General features: G+C 45.3%; 1 protein-coding gene across 1 annotated transcript in view; it reads right to left on the reverse strand.

Annotated features, from left to right (window-relative positions):
- ZRANB1 (zinc finger RANBP2-type containing 1) overlaps nt 1–27510 on the reverse strand; it is a 1697020-nt gene that overhangs the window by 1121201 nt on the left and 548309 nt on the right. The window contains exon 4 of the mRNA XM_044056199.1: nt 9658–9811. Within this exon, the coding sequence (XP_043912134.1) occupies nt 9658–9811 (154 nt within the window). The remainder of the gene's footprint in view (nt 1–9657; nt 9812–27510) is intronic.

Below are 27510 nucleotides of genomic sequence, written 5' to 3' on the forward strand. Positions count from 1 at the left end.
CATGTTTCACTTCCACATAACTCAGGTTCTCAGGGGAGGCCTCTCTTATAAATCATAGTAATCAAATCTTCTGCCATTTTAAGCATATGTCTCTTAGCTAAACTAAGCAGAAGTAGAAGGCCCCCCCCACTGAAGCTAAACTTGGCCTCTCTGCAAAACGAAGTTTGGAAGAAGAAGGAGAAGACAAGAGGGAAGAGAAGAGAGAAGAGAGGACCTCCTGTTGGCTAGAGCCCCTGTGGCCTCTCTCCTCCTGACATCCTGTAACAGTAAAGTCTCTGCCTGAGACTCAAACAAAGAAACTCCTGAAAAAACTGGCGTCTCTGGGGACTTTCAAAGAACCTTGACGTCCGACCGCCGTTGCCGTCAACTCGCTTTTTCGCTGTTTTGTCCTTTTGCGCTTTTTGCCGGCGGCGGGCGTCGGAGCATCCGGCGGCATTTTCAACCTACAACGCTTCCCAAACACTAACACTGTGTTAAAACCTTCTCTAAGCAATCTAGCACAAGAGCGCATCCAACAACGCATCCAACAAGGCTGCTCGACAAGGTACCAAGGTACAGGTATAAAGGTAATATAATCCCACAAAAACCCACGATTTCACAAGAAATACAGTTATTCACTTTTTCTGAAAGAAAAAAAAAAAAGAAAAGTAAAATCAAAAGCAAAGAGTACTTTGATTAGATTCGGTCTGAACTTCGACTGAAAATTTCAACCCGTAACTGCCAAAAAACCCTCTGCATCCGGGATAGGACCACAAAAAAAAAGACTGAGGATATGGGTGCGCCGCATTAGTACGCTACCTGGCCTCTGACGCATTGCGTCCTGCGCCCCGCCCCGCGACACTATACTTATTTTAATTTTGGCGGCCGGACAGACAGCGGACTACCCAATAGTTAGGACTGCAGCAATGTGGAATGAAGAACATATTAACTTACAACAACATTCTCATGACCTGTACACCCCTGCTATGGATGCCTACAACTGGCATAGAACTAAAAATAAAAATACTGAACATTGTAGGTGAGTGAGAAATTAAATATACAAACAGAAAAAGCAAAATCCCATGCCAACAATAAACAGTGCATGACCCAAAGTAGGCAGCTGTCTTCCACAGAAGTTGTGCCACATCCCAGTTTAACACAGAACAAGCACATTCAGCTGCATTACTGGAGAGAAAATTCTAAAGCACTTACAGCATATGAAATGCAATACCCATCCCACATCACTTCTTTAATACAAAGTCCGATGATCTCATAAGTCTTAAACAAAGATGATAAACTCTATACAGCAGACAAAATGAACTGTGACTCTAAGAGATGGGGTGACCTTGGTCCAATAATCTTGTATAGATATAATCTGTACAATCCAAGCCACACAGACTCTAATGGCACCTCAGCAGCTATCATGGTAAAATGAAGAGCAAATGAACCCCATGTAAAGTACCATTTAACTTTTAATTCGACACACTGAACAAAAGGATCTGGCACTAACAGTGCTATGAACACATAATATCAGTATGCAAGTCATCATATTTTAGTATTTTCCCATAGATGTATGGACCAATGCAGCTAGAATGTACGGTTGTGTACACTTACCATAAATGTAGATGTTCAAGTGTATTCACTGTTGCAGTCATTACATTTGGGTTGTCTGCTTGCAGGTAGCCCTCAGTCGACCTGATTATCAAAGTCTTGGGTCTTGCGTCAGCTGCTGTCTCATCTTCCATGACGTCAGGTAGTCAGGGGAATAAAGCATGCAGCCGACGCCATTACATCAGTTTTTCTTGCCCCAGATGTCAGGTGCCTCCATAATGGGAAGAAATTATATACAAAGTTACACCTCCAACAAAAAGCAAATACACCAGAAAGCTTTAGCAATAGTAAGCAAGAAGAGAGGTATAGCCAAAAGAAGTCAGGGGGCTGGAGGGAGGGTAACCAGGACTGCAACAGTGAATACACTTGAACGTCTACATTTATGCTAAGTGTACACAACTGTACTATGTTCTTCGTGTTTCACTGTTGCAGTCATTACATTTGGGTAGATTCCCAAAGCTAAGGAAAGGAGGAGGCAATTATTGAGCATTAGGACCAGCTATTATGCCATGCAAGACTGCAGTGGCAAAACCAGCTCTGGATTTAGAAAAAATTGGCAAGTAGTAGTACTTGGTAAAGGTATTTAAAGAGCTCCAGGTAGCAGCTTCTAGGATGTCCCTGGTAGGAACACCTCTGAGAAAGGCTGTAGAGGTAGATGCAGCCCTAGTGGAATGGGGTCTTATCCCCTGTGGGGTAGGTTTTCCATGGTGCTTATAGCAGAAATTAATGCAATGACCTACCCACTTAGAAATTGTTTTCTTTGAAATGGCCTTCCCCTCTGCCCCTGTGGAAAAGGCAACTAGCAGCTGTTTAGATTTCCTGAGAGGCTTGGTCCAGTCCAAGTAAAATCTAAGTTGTCTGTGCACGTCAAAGGAGTGCAGTATTCATTCCCCTTTGCTCTGTGGATTAGAAAAGAAGGTAGGCAAATGAATGGATTGATTAAGGGCCACACTGGATACCACCTTGGGCATGAAGGAAGGATTGGTCCTGAGGGACACCCTGTCTGCATGAAAGATGATGAAAGGCTCATTTGCCATGAGGGCCTGTAATTCAGACACCCTTCTTCCTGAAGTGATGGCTAGAAGGAAGGCTGTTTTCCAAGAAAGGAATTTTAACTCTGCAGTTGCAGCTGACTCAAAAGGAGGTAGAGTGAGCTTTTCCAATACAAAGTTAATGTCCTAGGCAGGAGGAGGAGCTCTTCTGGGTGGTCTTAAATTTTTGGTCCCTCTGAGGAATTGTTTCAGTAGGAGGTGAGAGAAGAGGGGTAGCTCAGTATTATAATGTGCTGAAATGGCTGAAGCATGAATTTTGATGGAAGAGAAGGAAAGGCCCTTGTGAAGCATCTCTGTTAAGTATTGAAGAATATGCGGTAAACTGGGCACTTTTGTGCCCATCCATCCCCACCCCCCTCGAGTCTGGCTCCAGGAACAGAATCTTTTCCACTTTTCAGCATACGATTATCTAGAACTAGGCCTCCTTGCCTCCAGGATGACATCTAGCACTTGCTTGCTGAGGGATGGTATAGAAGAACTCGGGTAATTAGCCAGGCTGCCAGGTTCAGGGTTTGAAGCTGGGGGTGCAGAATCAGGCCCTCCTGCTGGGACAGTAGGGAAGGAGTCTGAGGCAGGTGCCATGGCTCCAGTAGTGACATACTGCACAAGAGGGGGTACACCAGTGTTGGCATAGCCAGTCTGGTGCAATGAGTATTGTCCTTGGTTTGTCCTGTTTGATCTTTAGTAGAACTTTCGAGAGGAGAGGCAGAAGGGGAAAGAAACTGAGAGGTTTGCCCAGGTAAAGGATAGGGCATCCACTTTCCAAGTTTGTCTGTGGGGAGTCCTCAAGCAGAATTTGTCCAATTGGTAGTTCTGAGGGGAGGCAAACAGGTCTATCTCGGGGCTTCCACATTTGTTTCTCAGAATGTTGAATATCCTTGGCTCCAGTTTCCACTCGTGTGGGTCCATGACATTTCTGCTTAGGTCATCTGCCAATGTATTTAGCTTGCCTGGTAGGAATTGAACTTGTAGGTGCACTTGGTAGCTCAAGGCTGTGTTCCACAGGTCTATATTAGATCATCGAAACAGCTGAATTTCTAATTATCTAATATCGAACCCAATATCTTGAACGCTGAAAACAGCGAAGCTGCAAAAAACCAAATTCTTTCCTAGGGAAAGAATTTGGTTGGCCGTTGTTGTGGCTTCGCTGTTTTCAGCGATGCGGTAGAAAGTTACGGGTTGGGTTAATGCAAGTGTGTGATTGTGCAGACATTCGAGTTAGGGCGCGGGTTTGGGTGAGTTAGGGTTAGGGCGCGGGTCAGGTAAGTGTGCGATTGTGATGGACGTTAGGGTTAGGGGCGGGTTAAGTCAGTTCGGGTGCGGGTGAGGGGAGTGTGTGATAGTGACAGAATTTGGGGTTAGGGGCGGGTTAAGTGAGTTAGGGATAGGGCGTGGATAAGATGAGTGTGCGATAGTGAGAATTTGGGGTTAGGGGGTGGGGTGAGTTAGGGTTAGGGCGCAGGTGAGGTGAGTGTGCGATAGTGACAGACCTTAGGGCTAGGGTCTGGGTTAAGGTAAGTGGATAGATAGTAGTGTATGTGCAGTGTAGTGTAGGGTAGGGTTAGATGTAGCTTTTAAGTGTGTGTGTGTGGATTGCTGCTTTTTCGTGTGCTTGTGGTGTGTGTGTGTTTTTCTCGGAACAGCAATTTTTTTTCCCTGGGAAAAAATTGCTGTTTTGAGGTTTTGATATTGTTGGGGTTCGGGTTTTTCAGTTCAACGTTATGGCATTCGATAATGAGCCATTTCGATGATCTAATATAGACCCGTGTTCCACAGAGCCATGGCTGGTCTGCAGAGGGGGTATGAGTGGGGTCCCCCCTGCTTGTTTACATACCACATAACAGCGTTGTTGCCCGTCTTTACCAATAATTGTCCTGGAAGAATGTGGTCCTTGAAGGCTGTCAGAGAATTCTGTACAGCTAACATTTCTTTTTGACTGATATGCAGGTGCATTTGACTCGAGTTCCATTTGCCCTGAATGCACTGCCCTGCCAAGTGAGCCCCCCATGCATAGTCTGATGCGTCTGTTAGGGTTTGAGTGGCACAGGGTACAGTGAATGGCAGTCCCTTATTTTGGTGGCAGGCCTCTGCCCACCAAAGAAACTCTGTCTGTATACAAGGAATGAGAGGAATCATCGACTCCAGGTCCTGATAATGTTGACACCATAGGCTTTTTAGATACCACTGTAGTTTCCTCATATGCAGTCTTGCATATGGAATTAGTAGAATGCAAGAGGCCATGAACCCCAGGGCTTGCAGTATTTTCCTTGCAGATAGCTGGGTCTTTGTGGCCAGTAGTTTGAAGTAGGCTGTCAAATAAACTTGTTTCTCTGGCGCGAAGTAAGCCATCTGGGAAGTTGTATTCAAGCTTGCTCTCAGGAATACAATTTCCTGACAGGTTACTAAGTGTAATTTATTTTCATTTACGGGTGTACCCCAGTGAGGTTAGCAGTTTCTTTACAAATGCCAGATTATTTAACAGTATGTCCTGGCTTAATGCCTGAATTAGAAAATCGTCCAGGTATGGGTATATTTGAATATTTATTTGCCTGCAGAATGCAATAACTGGAGCTAGGCACTTTGTGACTACCCTGGGTGCAGTATATAAAGCCAAATGGCAGTGCAGAGAACTGAATGGGATGTGCAGGTAAGCTTCCTTTAAATCCAATGTTGCCAACCAGGCATTTTTTGCCTAGCATGGGAAGCAGCTGATGAAGAGTTAGCATTTTGAACTTCGGGATTACAAAAAGGAGTTTAGGATAGACAGGTCCAGGATAGGATGCCAGGAATTGTTTCTGGGTACCAGGAAAAGTCTTTAGGAAAAATCTTGTCCCCATTCTTCTTCTGGGACAGGTTGAATAGCCCTGATGCTTAGAAGAGAGAGAACCTGCTGTTGAGCCTCTGCCCACTGATTTGGGGGTAGGTCTGGCCAACCGTTTGGGGTTGGTAAGGAGTGGGAGTGGAAGCGGAATCTGTATCTTTGGGAAACTATTTAAAACCCATTTGTCTTGGGTAACGAGTTCCCAGTTTTTTTGCATGCAGGGCGATCTTTCCCCCTAAAGGAACAGTCACTTGAACAGGGCTTGGAAGGTTTAAGGTTAAGTCATTGTGACAGTTTACTACAGGGGAGTGTCTTACTACTTCCAGCTTTGGAAGTGGGAGCCCCCCACTGCTTAGGCCTGCGGGTACCTTGGGACTGAAGCCTGGGTGGTCTGCTGGTCCTGGGTTTGGACTGAAGGCCTGGAAGAGACAGGAAAGGACCAATTCTTAGAAGGCCAGTGCCTACTAAATCTGGGAGGCTGTACTTGCAAGAAATCTTTAACAGTTTGCATAGATTTAGCTTTGTCCTCCATCTTTTTAAGTACTACTTCTGCTTTGCTGCCAAACAGGTGGTCTTGGTTTAATGGAGCATCCAGTAATTTAGCTTTAACATGATCTGGCGAAGATTACTCCTTAAGCCAAGCATGCCTTCTAAGTACAGACCCAGTGACAGCAGCCCTGCAAGATGCCTCTAAGGAATCAAAACCACATTGCAAAGTATGTTTACCAACTTGTTCAGCAGAATGCATTAAATCCTGTAATTCTTAATTTTCAGCACATTCAGGAATCATCATCATTTTCTGTTTAAGTAATCGAATAATATGCTCCTGATACTTTAACATATGAAACTGACAGTTTAAGGCCCTAATGGCCAAAGTAGCAGAAGTGTATACCTTCTTACCCCATCTGTCCAGAGCCCTGGAATCTCTAACAGAGGGGGTAGGGTTTTTGGCAGTAGTAGCCTTCATGCCTTTGGGTCCCTGAGAAATGGTCTCTGGATCCGCAGTAGGATTCTTAAAGAGGAACTTGTGAGAGTCAGGTACTTTGTAATACCTGTCAAGTTTCCTGGGAGCCGGAGGTAAAGTGTCTGGGGCCAGGCTAGATTCCAAGAAGTCATCATCTACAATGTCCAGTACAGGAGGGATAGCTAAAGGCCTGTGTTGAGGGAGTAGTAGGAATTCCCTAAGCCTCTTTTTGGAGTCAGAGTAATCCTGGCATTCCCAGCGGAAATGGTCCCTAAGAGTATGCAAAGTTTCACCAAAAGAGAAATCTTCTGGAGGGGAAGCAGAGGGAATGGAGCCCTCTGCATCAGAATCCTCATAGGTAGAGAAGGGCAAATCCTGGTCATCAAAAGAAACAGAAATGTCAGAATCCTGATCAGAAGAATCAGTAGGAAAATCAGTTCTAGGTCTCTTACAGGGAGAAGAGTGGCTGCCACTGATTAGAGTAATAAGGTCTTCAGCTATTCTTATCATTTGTTTTTTAGGGATAGGGGCCTAACCATGCGGTCTGGGCGTCAGTTTTCTAGGCGTGGATCGAGTTTTAGGCCTTGAAGAAGACGGCATCGGTTTGATATGCAAGTCAGCAGGTCTGAATACACCCTCAAAAGCCGGTGCCTGCACAGCACCTCTGGACTCATCCAAGGTAGAGACATCTGCAGGTTCCATAGTCAAAGAAGCATCTCGCAGCATACCGGACTCCAAATGGGTCTCAGTGTTGGCTTGCGAATCTGAAGTAGCGAGTTATCAGGGGATGCGAAAGCGCCTCACTGAGTACCAGCGAACTAGCGACTAGCTTAACGTAAGCGTCGTCGGCAGCTTTGGACCTGTGTGGTCGGTCTCTGTCTTTATCTTTACATTTTTTCTGAATGTCAGTAGTCGGATGGCTTACCGAAGCCATTTCTGGATAATTGAACAGAGTACCAAAATAGTTAGATGCGAAAATGAACCAACGACAAATAGTTTGAGGATTGAATAAGGCACAAAACTGACAGGGAGGGACATCGTGGTTTGGGCCTAAGCAAGGAATGCAGTACGAATGAAAATCTTTATGAGGTATTTGCTTTCCACAAGAAATACAACTGTTAACTTTTACAGGCATAGGTTTAGAGCAAGAAAAAGGATCCCCAACGGGGTACTTAGCTTTTTTGAAGACTTCGAATCTGAAACTCGAAAACGAAAATTTCAGGAGTCGGCCGACCGGCACTTGCGAACTGCTTTTGCTTCAGGCACCGCACGACAAGAAAGACTGATGTAATGGCGTCGGCTGCATGCTTTATGCCTGACTACCTGACGTCATGGAAGATGAAACAGCAACCGACACAGGACCCAAGACTTTGATAGTCAGGCCGACTGAGGGCTACCTGGAAGCAGATAACCCAAATGTAATGACTGCAACAATGAAACACGAAGAACATCTAGGAATGCTCTGTTAACCCTGCTTCAAGATGGACACTCAATGTTCAGCTATTCACAAACTGTTTTGGTTTACAAACAATGCACTGGTTGTTGTTAGTGCCTGAAGTTCCTACTGAACTTGTTACTACCAAACTCTTCCCCTGCACCCTTTCATTCTCAACTCTGCATTGAATGAACTGCATGACTGGATTGATACTACTCTTCTGTAACAAGGGCATGTGTGAACAGATGTGAATGAGTACAATTTGAGTGACTTACGTTTTGCACACCAAAAGTGAAGTTTCTAAGGTAACCAACCGTCTATAATGCATCCCCCCTGAAAGTCTAGTCTCCAAAGCCCTAGCATTTGACACATTATTTTTACAGAACCTAACAAAAAAAAATCTGGATGGTTGGCAACCCTGTTAAGAACCAGTTGTAGGTCACAGGCAGTGCTCCAAACCTATTATCAAGACCAATATGAGGCAGCTTAGCCTGTGGGTCATAGGTTACTGACACCTGCATTAAAGCATCAGAAGTAAACGTCTACAAGTAATACACAAAAAAATAATGTGACCTTCTCCCAAACAGAAGACAATTTTATCTTGAGGCAGGATTCTATTCCTATAACCACACCTCCTGGAAAAATGATTCAAGAGTGGAACAAGAAAATGGGACAACGACTCAATAACAATATCAACAATAAAAGACCATTACCTTCAGTAAGACAGGTTAACGCAACCTTTTTAAAGTTCTGCATAGGCACAGAAAAAGGTCCATGGGACAAGGGGAGATAGTATATACATTTGACATAAAATTAAAAAGGCTGATTTGTATCAAACTAGAAAACAATGGATAAGAAGAAGAAAAAAAAGAGGCAATTACTCCAGGATTTGTAGACGTTTTTACAACAGATAGTAAAATTGGGTCGACCCAGGATCTTGTGCATGTGATCATTTAGTATAGCAACACTGATCTACACAGATACAGCAACACACCACAAAGCACTTCCTGGGAACAGAACCAAAGCAGTTTTGTAAATGTTTACATGCTAAGGAGTCCTAGCACCAGTTGCTATTAGTTCTGTTGTTCCCAAGGATGGATCTACTGCATGAAAGCCATCGGTGCCTTTATTGAAAGCCACCTGTCAGCATTGTCATCCCATGGTCAAAGTGCTGCTGAAATGCCGTCAGACCTAATCTTATTTCTCATCCATCATGACTTCTTGCAAACATTTTACGCTCAAATACAGTTTTATTAGTACTACTTTGCAAATGTGTACATATGTGTGTGTATACGTATCTATATATATATATATATATATATATATATATATATATATATATATATATATATATATATATATATATATACACACACACACACACACACACACACACATATACACATACATATATACATATGTGTGTGTATATCTATATATATATACACATATACATACATACACACACACATATATATATATATGTATATATATATATATGTATATATATATGTATATACACACACACACACATATACACATATGTACATATCCAAAGACATAACCAGAAATCTATCTTAAATCAACTGTGCGACTCTAACAGTAGAAAATTGGGAGAACAAGGATACGAGTTGCTAACAAGCTTCATAAAGCTGTTCAGGGTTCGATTCCTTCAGTCTCTCTTTTTCTACTGTGCAACTTTGTGAAGTTTCTAAGGTTGCCAGGTCATCTGTACACAGCCTACTGGACTTTCTTACTTAAAGGAAAGAAAAAAAAGAAAGAAAACAAAATTTACCTGCAGGTAATGTGAATGTGACCAAATCAGAAAGAAAATGACAAGCAAAGTCTCCTTTACGCTGATGAAGTGATGCAGCAATCTCACGACGAATCTGCTCTGTAAGCTCAAGGCATACCATTGCAGGAATACTCTTTGCAGCTTGTTGCGATACCTATTAAAATGAACAAAGCAAATTCTCAGTAAATATTCTTTTGTCATATTAAGCAGAACACAACATTACATTATGGTATCCCTGCAGGAACAAGACAGACAGTAATCCTGTGTAAAATTTCTTGTCATTAGTGAATGATAAAAAATTAACCAAAGATGGATCCTTTAGGAACACACTGATTTCAAGCAGTAAGGTGAGCAGACCACAGAAAATCAAACAAATTTTTCAAATACAGGTGAACAGGCAGTTTAAAAAAAAATTGTCTCTGGTATATCAATATCTTTATAGATTCATAGGTAAGTACTAGGCTATCTGCCCGAGGGCATTTATAAGCCTAGCCAGAGTGTCGGCTTTCGCTGCCCCACTGATTAATTAACTGATCCTCTGTCAAGCAGAGCCAATGAAGTGATCCCAGGGGTGTATTTTCTGTTACCCATCCACTCGTCAAGGTTTCTCTTGAAGAGTGTTAGTGAGGGGCTCTGCCTGATGTAATTTGGAATTTTGTTCCAAAGCATGGGGAGTCTCTGTGATAAGAATCTATCCCCCCAGCATGTTCTATTTATTGTTGTGGCGAGGTTTAGCTCACTAGAGCGCATGGCTCGCAGTGACTTGGATTTCTTTAGGTGAAGCATGTCCATCAATTCTGAGCTGGACACGGCTTTGTAAGTCAGGCAGAGATCACCTCTGAGTAAGCTATATGCCACTGAGTACAGCTGGAGTTTTTTCAGTCAGGCTGCATAGGACATATGTTTGAGACCAGTAATCCTCTTGGTGAGGTACTTTTGTGGTCTTTCCAGCTGTTGGAAGTGTCTTGTGAGGTACATCCCAAATGGGGCATTGTACTCTATGATGGGTCTAATGAGTGACGAGTAGAGCGGCACTATAACCTCTATTTCTAGATGCGAGCCCTTTAGTAATCAGATGGGCCACATAGAAGGATTTCCTAACTACTTTGGCAATATGATTGTCAAAGGAGAGATTACTATCTACCTGGGTCCCCAGATCTCTTATTACCTCTTCTGTATTAAGGGGGCTGCCACCTATGTGGTAATTCGTGGGCGTTTTTTTTTTTCCCTAAACGGGATGACTATGCATTTTTTGGTATTTAGCTTGAGGCCATGACTTTGACACCAGGTGTCCATCTCAGTAAGGCCCTTTTGGAGGATGTCCGTTTCAGCCGGAGAGTCAGTTATGGCTCACAGTTTGCAGTCATCAGCGAACTTGGTTAGCCATAGTCCTCCTGTGTTTGCCTGTACTTCTGAGAAGTATATGCCGAACAGTAGGGGTCCCAGGACTGAGCCTTGCAGGACACCATTTGTGACTGGTTTAGAGTTGGACTTGGAGCCCGCTATTCTTACCATGTGAGTTCTGTTTGTAAGCCAGTTGGCAACCCATCTCATGACGTAGAGGTTTATGTTCAAGTTGGTGAGCTTTTCTGTAATACCTGAGTGGGGAATGGTGTCGAAAGCCTTGGTGAGGTCAAGGTAGGCTATGTGAACCACCTTTCTCTCATCTATGGCCTTGGTGACTGTCTAGAAGAAGTCAACTAGGTTTAGTAGGCATGCTCTGCCCTTAACAAAGCCGAACTGGGTCAGGTCAAGTGTTTGGAGGTTCCCAATGTCTTTGTTAATGGGTTCCATGATAATGTGCTCGATAGCCTTGCAGACCAGGCTAATCAGGCTTATGGGGCGATAGTTACCAGGATTAGTTGTGGCTCCTCCGTTGTGGAGAGGAATAACCGTTGCTGTGCGTCATTCTATGGGCACGTAGCCTGTGGAGAGGCTGAGGTTAAACAGCGTGTTTAGGTGGGGGGTTAGTTCGTTCTGTAGTTCGTGCAAGACTCAGCCTGGGACACCATCTGGTCCCATTGATGCTGTGTTTTTGGCTTTTGAAAGGGCTGTTTTCACCTGTGCGTCTGTGATTTTTGGAACACTACAGTTTTCCGGTAATGTTGTGGGCCCTTTTGGAGGTGAGGGGGGGGGGTGAAGTTTGCACTGAATCTATCTGCCAGGATGTTGGCAATATCAGTAGGTTCAGTATATTTTGTGCTATTTTGCACTAGTTCAGTGCATATCTGCGAGTTGCCACTTAGATTCTTAACATAGCTAAAAAAGGCTTTGTGGCTATCTTTTGAAAATTTGGCTATTTTCTTTCGAAGTTAGCCTTGGATGATTTCATGAGGGACCTCAGTTTCTTACTAATACTGATCAGGGATATCTTTCCTTTTTGGGATTTGCTTTTTTTTTCTGAACTAGTTTCCTCCTTCTAGTGTATAGCCTGTTTATTGCAGGGGTCCACCAAACTAGTTTCCTTCTCTTAGAGGAGAAGTGAGTCTTGGTTTTGCTAGGGATGGCACAGATCCATGTATCCTTGTAGGTGCTCATAGAGTGCATTTGTCAAGGTTTCTGCATCTTGGGCAGCGTTATCCTTTAGCGTGTGGGCTGTGAAACTTACCACCTCTGTCTTAAGTAAGGTGAAGTTTGTTTTAGAAAAGTTTTTTACTGTGGTTTCCTTAGTTGGGGGTTGGTGGTGGGGTGTGGACATCTAGAGTGATTAGTTTATGGTCTGATCTAACCAGTGACGGGTTGACCTCCGGTGTGGAACACCTGTTGTCCATATTGGTGATGACCAGGTCCAATATGTTTTCACCTCTGGTAGGGGAGTTTACCAGCTGATCCAGGGCGTTTGAGCTGATATTCCAGGAAGCGCTGGGCCTGGGAATTTGTACTAGAGTAGTTTTCCCAGTGAATGGTAGGGTAATTAAAATTGCCCAATATCAGGGTGTTTGATAGGACCTTCATGTTTTCCAGTATCTCCAGAAAGGTGGAGTGGTGGTCCTGGGTCATGGAGGGTGATCTGTAGCAGGCCACAATTTGCACTGCAGATTTGCCCGATGTTAGTTGCACATGGATGAGCTCAGAGGTATCATGCTGCGCCACTAACCTGAAGGTGTAGGTATCCTTGATGAATATGGATGCACCCCCTCCTTTTATGTTTCGGTGTGTGTTAAGTCTCTAAAAAAGAAGTTATGTACTCACCATAACATTCCATCTGAGTTGTTGCTATTCATTTGTCTTCAACCTGTGGGTACTCTGATCTGGCACAGATCCAACTCTGCCACCATTCCAGCTTCTGATCTGAGCTCCAAGCTCCTCCCCTACCCATAATGCCCCCGTCTCCCTTCAGATCGAGTTTGCTGCCCACCACAGCATCTCAATCTGATCCAAAATCTCATCCCATGACAAGAACTCCCTAAGCAAGCAGAGGAGAACAAAGACATACCCATACAGCGACCATTTCTCTTCTGGCCAGAGCACCACACAACCTACACAAGGCAGGGGGAAGAGGGGAGAGATGGCTGAAGACAAATGAAGAGCAACAACTCAGATGGAACATTATGGTGAGTACATAACTTCTTTATCTGAAGTTGTCTTCATCTGCTCTTCAACTTGTGGGACAGAGTCCCCAGCTACTAAACAACTGAGGCCCTCATGGAAAGATATTCCAGAGCATGCTGGAGCCATAGGATGCCCTGTTCCTAGATAAAATGTCCAACATGTAATGCGAGATGAAAGTATGTGAAGAAGCCCAAGTAGCCGCAGAACAAATATCATCCAGAGAAACTCTAAACCAGAAGGCAGTTGAAGTAGCCATAGATCTAGTGGGAATACGTCTTAATATGACCTGGCAGGATTAAACCTCTAGCTGAATATGCCAGGGAAATGCACTGGGAAATCCAACGGACGATGGAGACCTTCAACACTGGTTTTCCTAAAAAGGGCTTGGAATAAGAAATAAAAAGTTATTCAGACTTAGTAAAAACGTAACTGCATGTGCACATCCAACAAGCGGAGTTTGTATTTTTCCCTTATTTTGAACATTTGGATAGAAAACTGGGAGATTAATCACTTGATTAATATTGACTTCCAAAGCTATTTTGGGAAGAAAGGGCAGATTAGTACGCAAGGGCACCCTGTCTTTATGAAATACCAAATAGGGAAGGCTTGACAGACAATGCTTGAAGCTCCAAAACCCTTTTGGCAGATGTAACAGCAACCAAGAAAGCTGTCATCCAGGACAGAAACTAAGTCCACTGAGGCTGCAGGCTCAAAGGGGGTGAGACCAAAGCTTGCAGAAAGTACAGTTTTGTACCTACCATAAATGTAGATGTCCGATAGGTATGCATCTGCAGTCATCACATATGGGTTGTCCTGCCTCAGGCAGCCCGTCGGTCGGCCGGATTCCAAAGTCTGGGTCTGGCCTCGGCTGATGTTGGACTTTCCCCGACGTCAAAGCGTCTGGGGTATAAAAGCATCAGCCGACGCCATCTTCCTCAGTTTTTCTTGTCCCAGATGCCAGGTGCCCTCTAGGAAGGCTAAATTTGGAGAAATGCAATAAATTCCAAACATTTGCAAATATATATATATATATATATATATATATATATATGCAAACAAATACACCATAATAGATCCCCCAGCTAGCTAATAGAGGGGTAAGCACCCTGGGAATACCACAGAGGGGAAGGAGGGAGGGTAAACCTGACTGCAGATGCACACCTATCGGACATCTACATTTATGGTAGGTACAAAACTGTACTATGTCCTTCAAGGATGCATCTGCAGTCATCACATATGGGTAGAATACCATAGCCAATCTGGGGGTGGGGGAACTAAGTAAAGGATGGTGTAGCTAAGATACCCTGCAGGACTGCTGTAGCAAAGCCTGCTCTGGATCTGGAGTATAAAGGTAAATTGTAATGCTTGGCAAATGTATGCATGGAGCTCCATGTAGCAGCTTCTAAAATGTCCTTGGTAGCCACCCCTCTTAGGAAGGCTGTGGTGGTGGCTGTGGCTCTCGTGGAATGAGGTCTAATGTTTGTTGGCACAGTTTTTCCATGAAAGGAGTAACTAAAACGAATGCAATTTCCTATCCATTTTGAAATTGCTTTTCCTTGTGCCCCAGCAGCATATGCTACAAACAATTGGTCAATCTTTCTGTAACTTTTAGTTCTGTCCAAGTAGTAGCGTAATTGTCTGTGTATGTCCAGAGTGTGCAGAAGTTTCTCCCCTTTATTTTGTGGCTTTGGGAAGAATGTAGGCAAGTGAATTGCTTGGTTCAAGGATACCCTGGATACCACCTTTGGCATAAATGTAGGATTGGTCCTCAAAGAAACTCTGTCTTGATGAAAGATAAGAAATGGCTGCACTGCCATTAAAGCTTGTAACTCAGATACTCTTCTTGCTGAGGTTATGGCCAGAAGGAATGCAGTTTTCCAAGACAGAAACTGTAGATCCGACGATGCTGCTGGTTCAAAGGGAAGAAGTGTTAGTTTTTCCAGCACAAAGTTAAGGTCCCAAGTAGGTAAAGGTGGTTTCCTTGGAGGATTGATGTTTTTGATTCCTCTTAGAAAATGTCTTAGGAGAGGATGCAAGAAGACAGGCGGATTAACATTGTATTCTGCTGAAATTGCTGAGGCATGTATTTTAATGGAAGAGTAAGACAGGCCATTGTGGAACAATTCTGCTAAGTATTCCAGTATATGTGCCATGTTCATCACTGTCACATCTAGGCCTTTTGTTGTGTTCCAAGTGAGAAATCTTTTCCATTTTGCTGAATATGCCTTCCTTGTGGAAGGCCGGCGAGCTTCCATAATAATGTCCTTCACTCTCTGGGATAAGTTATCCTGAGGAGGAGTCATGGTATTCTCCAGGCAGTTAGCTGCAAGGTTTTCAGGTTGGGATGCAGAGTCTTGAATTTGTTCTGCGTCAGTAGAAGTGGCCGCAGGGGGAGAGGCCACGGCTTCGTCTGTGACATGCTCTTTAACAGTGGGTACCAGTGCTGCCTTGGCCAGTTTGGAGCTATCAGAATCACTCTGGGCTGCTCTGCCCTGATCTTCAGTAAAACCTTGGTCATTAATGGGAGTGGTGGGAAAGCATAGACTGTTAGAGCTTTCCAGCTGAAAGAGAGGGCGTCCACTTTCCATGCTTGTGGGTGGTATGTCCTTGAGCAGAATGTTTTCAGTTGATGTTTGTGGGGGGAAGCGAACAGATCTATTTCCGGCCTTCCCCAAGATTGTGTTATGAGTAAGAAGATGTCTGGGTGCAACATCCATTCGTGTGCATCCATGGTAGTTCTGCTTAAGCTGTCTGCCAGTATATTGTCTTTCCCTGGCACGAACTGGGACTGCAGTTGTATATTGAGTTTCAAGCAAAGTTCCCATAGATTCATTGCCAGTCTGCAAAGAGGGTAGGAATGGGTGCCTCCTTGCTTGTTTATGCACCACATAACTGTGGTGTTGTCTGTCCTTATGAGCAGGTGCCCTTGATGAAGGAAAGGTTTGAAGTACTCGATTGCGTGTATCACTGCCAGCATTTCCTTTTTGTTTATGTGCATGCGCAGCTCTCTTTGAGACCATAGCCCTTGGATACATTTGTCCTCCATGTGTGCTCCCCAACCTCGGTCTGAAGCATCCGTGGTGATGGTTTGGTTGGCTCTTGGTTTGCTGAAGGGCAACCCTCTGTTCGACTGGCAGGCTTGAGCCCACCACAGAAATTCCTTTTGAAGGCATGGAATGAGTGGGATCAAAGTTTCTAAGCTGTGACTGTGCTGAGTCCATACACTCCTTAGGTACCATTGTAATTTTCTCATATGCAGCCTGGCTTGCGGAATCAGAAGAATGCAGGATGCCATGTAACCCAGGGCCTGCAGGATTTTCCTTGCAGTTAGCTGAGTTTGTCTTGTCAGATTCTTGAAGTAATCCGGTAGTTGTTTTTGTTTTTCTTCTGTGAGAAAGGCCATTTGGGTGGTTGTGTCTAGATCCGCACCCAGAAAGGTTATTCTTTGGGATGGAACCAGTCTTGATTTTTGGATGTTGACTGTATATCCCAAGGCCTGTAGTAGGTGGATGGCACAGTCCAAGTCCTTTAACAAGATTCTCTTGTTGTCCGCTTGTATAAGGCAGTCGTCCAGATATGGGTAGATTTGAATCCCCTGAAGTCTGCAGTGTGTAATTACTGATGCCAGGCATTTCGTGAATACTCTGGGCACAGTAGACAAGCCAAAGGGCAATGCTGAGAATTGACAATGCTCTGACCCTGCAAGAAATCTGAGGTATCTTCTGCAACTTTGTCGAACAGGGACATGCAGGTATGCCTCCTTGAGGTCTAGAGTCACCAGTCAAGACTCCTTGCCCAGCATGGGAAGGAGTTGCTGTAGAGTCAGCATTTTGAATTTTGGCACAATGAGGTAAATATTCAGTGCGGACAAGTCGAGAATAGGCCTCCATTGATTTTCTTTTCTTGGAACAAGGAATAATCTGGAGTAAAATCCTTGGCCTTGTTCTGAAAGAGGTACCTTTTCTATGGCTTTCATTTGTATTAATTTGGTAATTTGCTTCAAAGCCTCTTCCCTCTGATTTGGTGGCAGGTCTGGCATTCCTTTTCTTTTTGGCAATGTGTGGAAATGGAACCTGTATCCTTTGTCTATTATTTGCAGTGTCCATGTGTCCCTTGTAATGTAGTGCCAATTTTTTGAAAATAAAGAAAGCTTTCCGCCTCAAAGGTGCTTCTAATTGAGCCCTGGTCGGCGGGGTCAAAATAAAGTCATTGAGTCTGTCCTGGTGTAGCAGTTGAGGTTCCTGCACTACCTCTCTGGTTGGGAGGCTGCCACTGACGGCCTCTGTAGGAGCCTCTAGCTTGCCCTCTACCTCTGGCACGCCTATTCCTGCCTCTGAGATCTGTCTGAGTCTGGAAAGGACCAATTCTTAGTAGGCCAATTTCTGCTGAATCTCGGTGGTTGGACTTGCAGAAAGTCTTTGACTGTTTGCACAGATTCTGCCTTTTGTTCAAACTTCTTTAAGACCTCCTGAGCCGTGGAACCAAATAATTTTTGCTTTTCCATAGGAGCATCCAAAAGCTTAGCTTTAACATGGTCTGGTAAAGATTGTTCCTTCAGCCAGGCATGCCTACGTATAACTGCACCTGTCATAGCTGACCTACATGAAGCTTCCAATGCTTCATAACCACACTGCAAAAAATGATTACTAACCTGCTGGGAGTTATGTACCAGATCCTGAAGGGATTTACGATCAAGGGGTTCAGAAGAAGACAGCTTCTTATGCAATTCATCTGACAAATACTCTTGGTACTGTATCATATGAAATTGACAATTTAATGCCCTCATGGAAAGAGCTGCAGAAGTATACACTTTCTTACCCCATCTCTCTAAAGCTCTAGACTCACTTTCAGAGGGTAGAGGATTTTTAGCAGTGGCAGCTGCAACCCCTTTTGGGCCCTGGGAAATTGTTTCTGGGTCAGCAGAGTGGGCCTTGTACAGGTGTAAATGTGAATCCGGGACCCTGTAGTACCCATCAGGTTTGGCAGGAGGCGGAGAGAGAGAGTCAGGGGCTGTACTAGCATCAGAGTACACATCATCAATAACATTCAAAACAGGAGGTATAGCTAAAGGCCAATGCTGAGGTAAATGTAAAAAGGTCCTTAATCTCTTTCTAGAATCAGAGAATTCCTGACCCTGCCATTGAAAATGTTCTCTCATAGAGTGTAGTGTCTCTCCAAAGGAAAACTCTTCAGGAGGGGAGGCCGAGGGAATAGATTCTTCAGCATCAGAATCCTCATAGGCCGAATAAGCCTCCTCCTGGGGGTCAGACCAGAGCAGAACCATCAGAGGACTCATCTGAGGAGTGGGGGTCAGAGGGCTCAACCCTGGGCCTTTTGTCTGGAGGTGGTTGAGAGCCCCTGTCCGGATGAGGTTGAGAACCTCTAATTAAAGAGATAAGATCCTCTGCTAGGCTAAGAATCTGTGAGCCAGTAGAAGGTCTCTGAGAGGAAACCTTGGGAGGCAAAGCTTTAGTAAGTTTAGCAGCTTTAGCCCTAGAAAAAGCCTTAATGGACATGGATGCAGGGGGTCTGGCTGCACCACGTGCAGGAGTAGACTTGTCTAAAGGGATGGTGTCGGACGTTTCCTGGACACCGGTTTCAGTAGGTAATTCAATAACCGACTCGGCCGGGGCCTCCGGGGTCAAGGTAGTCGGTTGTGTGGTTTCGGTAATAGGAAGTACCAAGGACTCGGTTTCAGCCGAAACAGAGACACTCGCAGTAGGCCTGACCGTGGTTTCAGCCGAAACCGCGACCCACGTGTCGGTCCTTGTCCTTCCGTTTTTTTAACTAAATGCGAAGTCGGAGTCTCCGACGGCATCTTGTAAGCAAAACTAGCCCCAAAGAATTCCTCTGCAAACTCCGACCGACGTCTAAGAGTTACTCGGTTGAAGGAAGCACAGGCTGAGCAGGCCGAGACGTCGTGGTCTGGGCCTAGGCAAGGGAGGCAGTAAGAGTGGAAATCCTTATGAGGTATTTGTTTCCCACAAGTTAAACAATTATTAACTTTATCTGACATCGGCTGAGGCAAGAAAGAGTCCCCAACGGGGTACTTAGCTTTTTCGAAGTCTTGGGTAGCTGAATCGCAGGAGCTGGCCGACCGGCACTTGCGAACTGCTTCTGCTTCGGGCACCACACGGCAAGAAAGACTGAGGAAGATGGCGTCGGCTGATGCTTTTATACCCCAGACGCTCTGACGTCGGGGAAAGTGCGACATCAGCCGAGGCCAGACCCAGACTTTGGAATACGGCCGACCGAAGGGCTGCCTGAGGCAGGACAACCCATATGTGATGACTGCAGATGCATCCTTGAAGGACATCTAGCGTGAGATCCAAGGGAGGTGCTAGGTCCTTAACTGGTGGCCGAAGTAAAAAGGTGCCTTTCAAAAAGGCTTTACAAAGTTTAGAAGAAGGTAGAGAAGCCATATTGTCACCTACATGAAAGGTAGATATAGCTACTAGTTGGTCCTTGACTGTAGAAGAACTGGCACCTTGCTGAAAAATACTTTCTAAAAATCCTAAAAAGGCCTGAACCGGAGCAGTGAAAGGGTCTAGGTCACGCTGAGAAGCCCAAATAGAAAAACATTTCCACTTACTGGAATAAACCTTCCTAGTAGAAGATTTATGAGCTGCCACTAAAATTCTTTTCACCGGTGAGGATAACCCAGGAGGCCTGACGATCATGGGAACTGGAGAAGCAAAGCAGTGAGCTTCAGAATGACCAGGTCTGGATGGGGAATCCCTGAGGGATGAGATACGGAATCAATCCAACATCCAGGGTGAACACACAACATGAGACCACAGAGAGGGGAACCATACTTGGCAAAGCCAGAATGGGGCAATGAGGATGACAGAGCTCACCAGCCTGCAAGCTTTCTGAAGAAATTTCAGTATTGGGGCAGAGGAGGATATGCTTGCAGAAGTCCAGAGGGCCAAGCATGAACCACAGTGTCTCTAGGGGCTTCCCCCTGAGGGGGACTCAAGAGTGAAAAACACGCTGCACTTCACAGTGAAAGGAGAGTCGAAGAGACAGCAGCAATACTGGCCCCACTTGAGAAAGAACTGTTTCACTACCGAAGGATTCGGAAACCACTCATAAGGCATCAGGACAGACCTGTTGAGCCTGTCGGCTAGAATGTTGGACCTCCCTGGAATGTGCATTGCCACCAGAAAACGGCCGGTGGAGAGTGCCCACTACCACACACTTATGGCCACTCGACACAGGGGATAAGTCCTGGTTCCCTCTGCTTGCTGATGTACCAGACCACCAACATATTGTCTGTCTGGATAGCAATCATCCCTAGAGGAAGATGAGCATGGAGAGCTTGCAATGTTAGGTGCATCGTCCTCATCTCCAGGACACTGATATGCAATTGAGTCTCATACAGGGACCACATGCCTCGGACTGTCCTTCCCAAGCTGTGGCCCCCCCAACCCTAGCAAGGAGGCATCCGTGGTCAAAGGGGGAGGCAGAAAAGGATGACCTAAGAGAAGATCCAGGGAATAAATGCACCACAGAAGAGAGTCCTTGCACACCTAAGATACTCGAACAGGGTGAGACAACGGAAGATCTAGCATGGACCAATGAACCGCAGGGGTCCACTGAAGTACCCACATGCATAGTTGAGCCATGGATAAGTGAGTGATCATGGCCCACCATGGACCCTAACACCCATAATGCCAATTCCGCCATCGACGACGGAGCTGTAAGGATACAGCAGACATGCAGTTTCAGAGACTGGATTCTCTCTGAGGTTAGGAAGACCTTGGTTTGAATTGTGTCCAACTGAGCTCCGATGAAATCTAGCACTTGAACCAGGGCCAGTAACGATTTGTTGAGATTGATGGTTATGCCCAACTGGTGAGCAAAGTGAAGCAGGGAATTCTTCGCTTGGCAGAGTTGATGCCTGGTAAGAGCAGTAAGGAGCCAGCCATCCAGGTAGGAGAAGATCTGGAATCCCTGTAGTCTCAGATGAGCCACTACCACTGCCATCACTTTGGTGAACACGCTGGAAGCTGTGGTGAGACCAAAGTGGAGCGCTCTGAACTGGTAATGACTAGCCTCCAGCTGGAAGCAGAGAAACCTTTGGGAGTGCCTGTCCATTTTGATGTAGTAGTAGTACGCATCCTAAAGGTTGAATGAGCACATCCAATCACTCTCCTGCAGAAAGGGCAGGATAGATTGAAGAGTGACCATCCTGAATTTTGTCTTGGCAACTGACAGATTTAGAATGGTGAGATCCAGAATGGATCTTAAGTCCCCCATCTTCTTTGGCACCAAAAAGAATCTGGAATAAATACCTAGTCTGGTGTCGGTGGATGGGTTGGATGACTCGCTTTTCTAGCAGCTTTGCAATTTCCAGCGCTGCTTCCTCCCTTTGCATGGGTGGAACATCCGAGAGGTGTTTGGGCAGAAGAGGTGACTGGCTGGAAGGGACAGAAAGTACAGTTTTGTACCTACCATAAATGTAGATGTTCGAGTGTACACCCTGCTGCAGTCATCACACTTGGGTTATCCTATCGTCAGGCGGTCCCGCAGTCGGCCGGAATTCCAAAGTCTTGGTCCGGCGTCAGTTGCTGTCACTTCTTCACTGACGTCAGTGCGCCAGGGGTATATATAATGCATCTGATGCCATTTTCTTCAGTTTTTCTTGCCCCAGATGTCAGGTGCCCCCCAAAAGGTGGACAGTAATTAGTACCAATTTAAGAAATTTTAGCACAAACACAAAATCCCTCCAGCTATAAGCAAATACATCAGGAAGGTATTGTACAGATTTAGCCAGTTAGATCAGAGGGGATGGAGGGAGGGTAACCTGGAATGCAGCAGGGTGTACACTCGAACATCTACATTTACGGTAGGTACAAAACTGTACAATGTTCATCGTGTTACCCTGCTGCAGTCATCACACTTGGGTAGAATTCCAAAGCTAAGGATGGGTGGAGGAGTCATAGAGGGTTAGAGGAGGCTAGAAGGCCCTGCAGAACTGCAGTGGCGAAGCCAGCTCTTGTCTTAGAGTAAAGTAGTAAGTGATAGTGTTTGGTAAAGGTGTGTACTGATCACCAAGTTGCAGCTTCCAAAATCTCCTTGGTTGGAACCCCCCTGAGGAAGGCTGTAGATGTAGCTGTTGCCCTGGTAGAGTGGGGCCTAACGGTAGCAGGAACTGATTTTCCATGATGGGTATAGCAAAAACGAATGCAATGTCCTATCCATTTGGAATTGGTTTGTTTTGATATAGCCTTCCCTTGTGAAGCTGTAGCATAGGATACAAAGAGCTGGTCAGATTTTCTGAAAACCTTAGTTTTATCCAAGTAGTAACGAAGTTGCCTGTGAATGTCCAAGGAATGCAGGAGTCTTTCTCCTTTGTTCTGTGGATTTGGGAAGAAGGTGGGTAAGTGGATGGTTTGATTTAAAGCCACACTGGAAACCACCTTAGGCATGAAGGAAGGATTAGTTTGTAGAGAAACTCTGTCTTGATGGAAAATGAGGAAAGGTTCCACTGCCATTAGTGCCTGCAGCTCTGAGACTCTTCTAGCTGAAGTTATTGCTAGCAGCAGGGCAGTCTTCCATGAAAGAAACTGTAGATCTGCAGAGAAAGCTGGTTCAAAGGGATAGAACGCAAGTTTTTCCAGAACAAAATTGAGGTCCCATGTTGGTGTAGGTGCTCTCCTGGGGGGCCTAATGTTTTTTGCCCCTCTGAGGAACTGCCTTAGAAGGGGATGTGAAACTAAGGGTGGATCCGTGTTGTAGTGGGCTGAAATAGCTGATGCATGGATTTTAATGGAAGAAAAAGAAAGACCTTTGTGCAACATCTCAGTTAAATACTGTAGAATCTGAGGCATGTGAGGCTGAAGTGTGTTTTGGTCTTTAGCTTGGTTCCAGGCAAAAAACATTTTCCATTTGTCCGAGTAGGCCTTCCTGGTGCTGGGCCTCCTAGCTTCCAGAATAACATCCATAACTGCTTGGGAAAGAGGAGCTGGCTGGATGCTTAGGTGATTTTCCATGCAGCCAGATTTAAAGTTTTAAGCTGGCTGTGTACAATCTGATTGTTTTGCTGTGTGAGCAAATGGGCAATTTGTGGTAAAATCCAAGGTGAGCCCTGGGCCATATTCCTTAATAGTGGGTACCAGTGCTGGCGTGGCCAGTCTGGGGCTATGAGTATCAGTCGTGGTCTCTCCTTTCCTACTTTCAGAAGCACCTTTGTGAGGAGAGGCAATGGAGGGGAAGGCATATACTGTCAGGTTTTTCCAACTGAATGAGAGTGCGTCCATTTTCCAAGCTTGATGGTGAAGTGTCCATGTACAGTTTTGGGGGCTGGCAAACAGGTCTATGTCTGGAAGGCCCCATTTTTGAGTTATCATTGCAAATACTTGTGAATCCAGTTTCCACTTGTGGGGATCCATGATGTTTCTGCTGAGGTCGTCTGCCAATATGTTCTTTTTTCTTGGCAGGAATTGAGCTTGTAACTGAACTTGGTAAGGCAGTGCTGTGTTCCACAAGGTCATTGCTTGCCTGCATATAGGGTGGGAATGTGTGCCCCCTTGTTTATGTACCACATTACTGTGGTGTTGTCCGTCCTTATTGTAAGTTGTCCTGGATGTAAAAGGTTCTTGAAGGCTGTCAGAGCATTCTGTACAGCTAGCATCTCTTTTTGATTGATGTGCAGATTCTTTTGATCTGCAGTCCATACGCCTTGAAAGCACTGTCCTGCCATGTGTGCCCCCCAGGCATAGTCCAATGCATCTGTTGTCATCGTTTGCCTGGCTGGGGGGGGGGGGGGCAAGGTGAAAGGCTGACCCTTGTTGAGGTGACATGCCTGAGACCACCATAGAAACTCCTGCTGTAGGCAGGGAATGAGAGATATAATTGTGTCCAAGCTGTGGCTGTGATGAGACCATACGCTTTTTAGGTACCACTGTAATTTCCTCATATGCAGCTTTGCAAATGGTATTAGTAGTATGCAAGATGCCATGAAGCCCAAGGCCTGCAGAATTTTTCTTGCAGGGAGTTGGGTCTTTGTTGCCATTGTTTTGAAATATTGAGTCAGTTGTAGTTGTTTGCTGGCGTCAGATAAGCCTTCTGGGCCGTTGTATTCAAGCTGGCACTCAGGAATGTCATATTTTGTGAGGGTACTAGTTTTGATTTCTTTTCGTTTACTGTGTACCCCAGGCAACTTAGAAGATGTTTTATAAAAGCCAGATGTTGTAAGAGAATCTCCTTGCTTTCTGTTTGGATGAGGCAGTCGTCCAGGAATGGGTATATTTGAATTCCTCTTTGTCTGCAGTATGCAATTACTGGTGCCAGGCATTTTGTGAAGACCCTGGGTGCAGTAGATAAGCCAAAGGGCAGTGCAGAGAATTGGTAATGGGTTGATACTGCAATGAAACGGAGGTATCTTCTGCAACTTTGTCTGATAGGGACATGCAGGTATGCCTCCTTGAGGTCCAACTTTACTAGCCATGCTTTCTTGCCCAACATGGGAAGAAGCTGCTGTAGTGTTAGCATCTTGAATTTGGGTACTTGTAAGAAGGTGTTTAGAATTGAAAGGTCCAGAATTGGTCTCCAGGCATTGTCCTTTCTGGGGACTAGAAAGAGTCTTGAGTAAAATCCTTGGCCTTGCTCTCGTGTAGGTACCAGTTGAATGGCTCTCATGTCCATGAGAGCTGCAATTTGTTTTTGTGCCTTTGCCCATTGATTTTGTGGCAGGTTTGGCATTCCTCTTTTCATTGGCAAGATGTGAAAATGGAATCTGTATCCTCGTAAAATTATGTCTAGGACCCATTTGTCCTTTGTGACAATGTGCCAGTTGTCTGCAAAAAGTGCGAGTTTTCCTCCCAAGGGGGCTGCCAAGAGAGTGTTGCTTGGCCAGATGAGGTGCAACTCATTGAGTTTGCCTTCTGGTAGTTTGGGACCTGTCTTCTCCTCCCTTCTGTGTTGCAGTGCCCCATTGTCGAGGTTTGTATTGGGCTTGTGGTTGTCCTCTCCCTTTTGGACGTCTGTATTTACCCCTCTGTGGTCTGTCAGTAGCTGGAAAGGACCAATTTTTTGTTGGCCAATTTCTGCTGAAGCCAGGGAGTTGTACCTGTAGAAAATCTCTGACTGTCTGCATAGATTTTGCCTTATCCTCCATTTTCTTTAAGACTTCTTCTACTTTAATTCCAAATAGAACATCCTGCTGTAAGGGAGCATCTAGAAGCTTTGCTTTAACATGATCAGGCAGAGTTTGTTCCTTTCACCAAGCATGCCTACGTATAACAGACCCAGTGACAGCTGCTCTGCAGGAAGCCTCCAAAGAATCAAACCCACATTGTAAAGTATGTTTTCCCACCTGTTCAGTTGCATGCAACAGATCCTGTATTTCTTTCAATTCAGACTGTTGAGGGAGTGTGCTCATTTTTTGTTTTAACTGAGACATTAGAAATTGCTGATATTTTAGCATGTGAAATTGGCAATTTAGTGCTCTCATAGCTAGAGTTGCTGAGGTGTAAACCTTTTTCCCCCACCTGTCTAGTGCTCTGGAGTCCCTTTCAGAGGGTACAGGATTTTTTGCCATAGAAGCCTTAGCCCCTTTGGGACCCTGGGAGATAGTCTCTGGATCAGCAACATGGCTTTTATAAAGGAATTTGTGGGAATCAGGCACTCTATAGTATCTGCCAGGTTTGGCTGGAGCAAGAGGCAGGGAATCTGGGTTCAAACTAGATTCTAAGTAAACATCATCCACAATGTCTAAAACTGGGGGGATGGCAAGTGGTCTGTGGTGGGGGAGTAAAAGAAACTCTCTGAGCCTTTTCTTTGAGTCAGAGTAGTCCTGACCTTCTCAGTGAAAATGTTCCCTTATAATGTGTAAAGTTTCCCTAAAGGAGTAGTCTTCAGGAGGAGAAGCTGAGGGAATAGAATCCTCAGCATCAGAATCTTCATAAGGGGAGAAGGAGTAATCTTGGTCCTCAGAGGAGCCTGAGGAAATAGACACTTGATCAGAGGAGGCATAATCTTCCTCTTGTCTAGGCCTTTTGTCGGGTGGGGATTGGGAATCCCTGATTAAAGAGAATAAATCTTTAGCCATTTTAAGCATCTGTTTCTTAGGCATGGGGCCTTGAACTGGAGACTGAAGTGCAGTCTTTTTAGGTTTAATAGGAGTCTTAAGTTTAGGATACGTCTTTATGGTGAGCGTCGTCGGTCTGAAGACGCCTTCAGAAACCGAAGGAGTTTCTACAGCACCGACATCTCTTTCTGCAGTGTCGTCGGTAGGGGCAAAACAAAATGGCTGCGTCGGCCTAGCACTGTCCGCCAAAGGCTCCGAAGCAGTCTCGGGTTCCAAATCTGCGGTAGTTAGGGGCTGCGTCGGAGCCTCACTGAAGACCGGTGAACCGGAGACCGGACCAGCAGAGGCCTCGGCGTCTGGCTTGTGCCTAGGCTGCCTGTCCTTATCCTTGCGTTTTTTTGTGCACGCCGGTAGTCGGTTGCTCCGATGGCATTGTGTAGTTAAATTTTCTACCGAAGTAGTGTCGTGCGAAATCAAAGCATCTTTTTATAGTACGCTTATTAAACCTAGCACAAAAACGACAACCAGTGACGTCGTGGTATGGGCCTAGGCAAGGTATGGAGTAAGAATGAAAATCCTTATGAGGTATTTGCTTCCCACAAGAAATACAATTGTTAACTTTTTCTGACATCGGTCTGAGGCAAGAAAAGTTTCAACGGGTACTTAGCTTTATTGAAGACTTCGGATCTGAAATTCGACTTCGAAAATCTCAGGAGTCGGCCGACTGGCACTTGTGAACTGCTTCTGCTTCGGGCACCGCACGGCAAGAAAGACTGAAGAAAATGGCATTGGATGCATTATATATACCCCTGGCGCACTGACATCAGGGAAGCGACAGCAACCGACGCCAGACCAAGACTTTGGAATTCCGGCCGACTGCCGACCGCCTGACGACAGGATAACCCAAGTGTGATGACTGCAGCAGGGTAACACGGTGAACATTAGCCTCTTGATATGATCTGCAACACCCAACAATCCTCCGTGATACACTCCCAGGCTGTTGGGTGTAGCGAAAGGCATCCCCCGACTGCCTCCAGAGCTGAGCAGCAGGGCAACCCTTCAAGGCTGCTGCGTGGGTCTGTCCGAGAAAGGCTCTCGAGATCCCAGATTCCTCGGACCCTCTCTGCCTCAGGGGCAGTGTCAATCGAATCCCCCTCTGCCTCTTGGGGAAGGCGAGTCTTGAGCGTTCTGGGAGTAGCTCTGAGACTTTCAGAACCACATCTTCTTTGCCCCCTGCTGATTCCTTAAAAAGGTTTGTTGGGGGG

Source organism: Protopterus annectens, chromosome 14.part0, assembly GCF_019279795.1.
Source record: "Protopterus annectens isolate FY-2018-M chromosome 14.part0, PAN1.0, whole genome shotgun sequence".
NCBI classification, from domain to species: Eukaryota; Metazoa; Chordata; order Ceratodontiformes; family Protopteridae; genus Protopterus; species Protopterus annectens.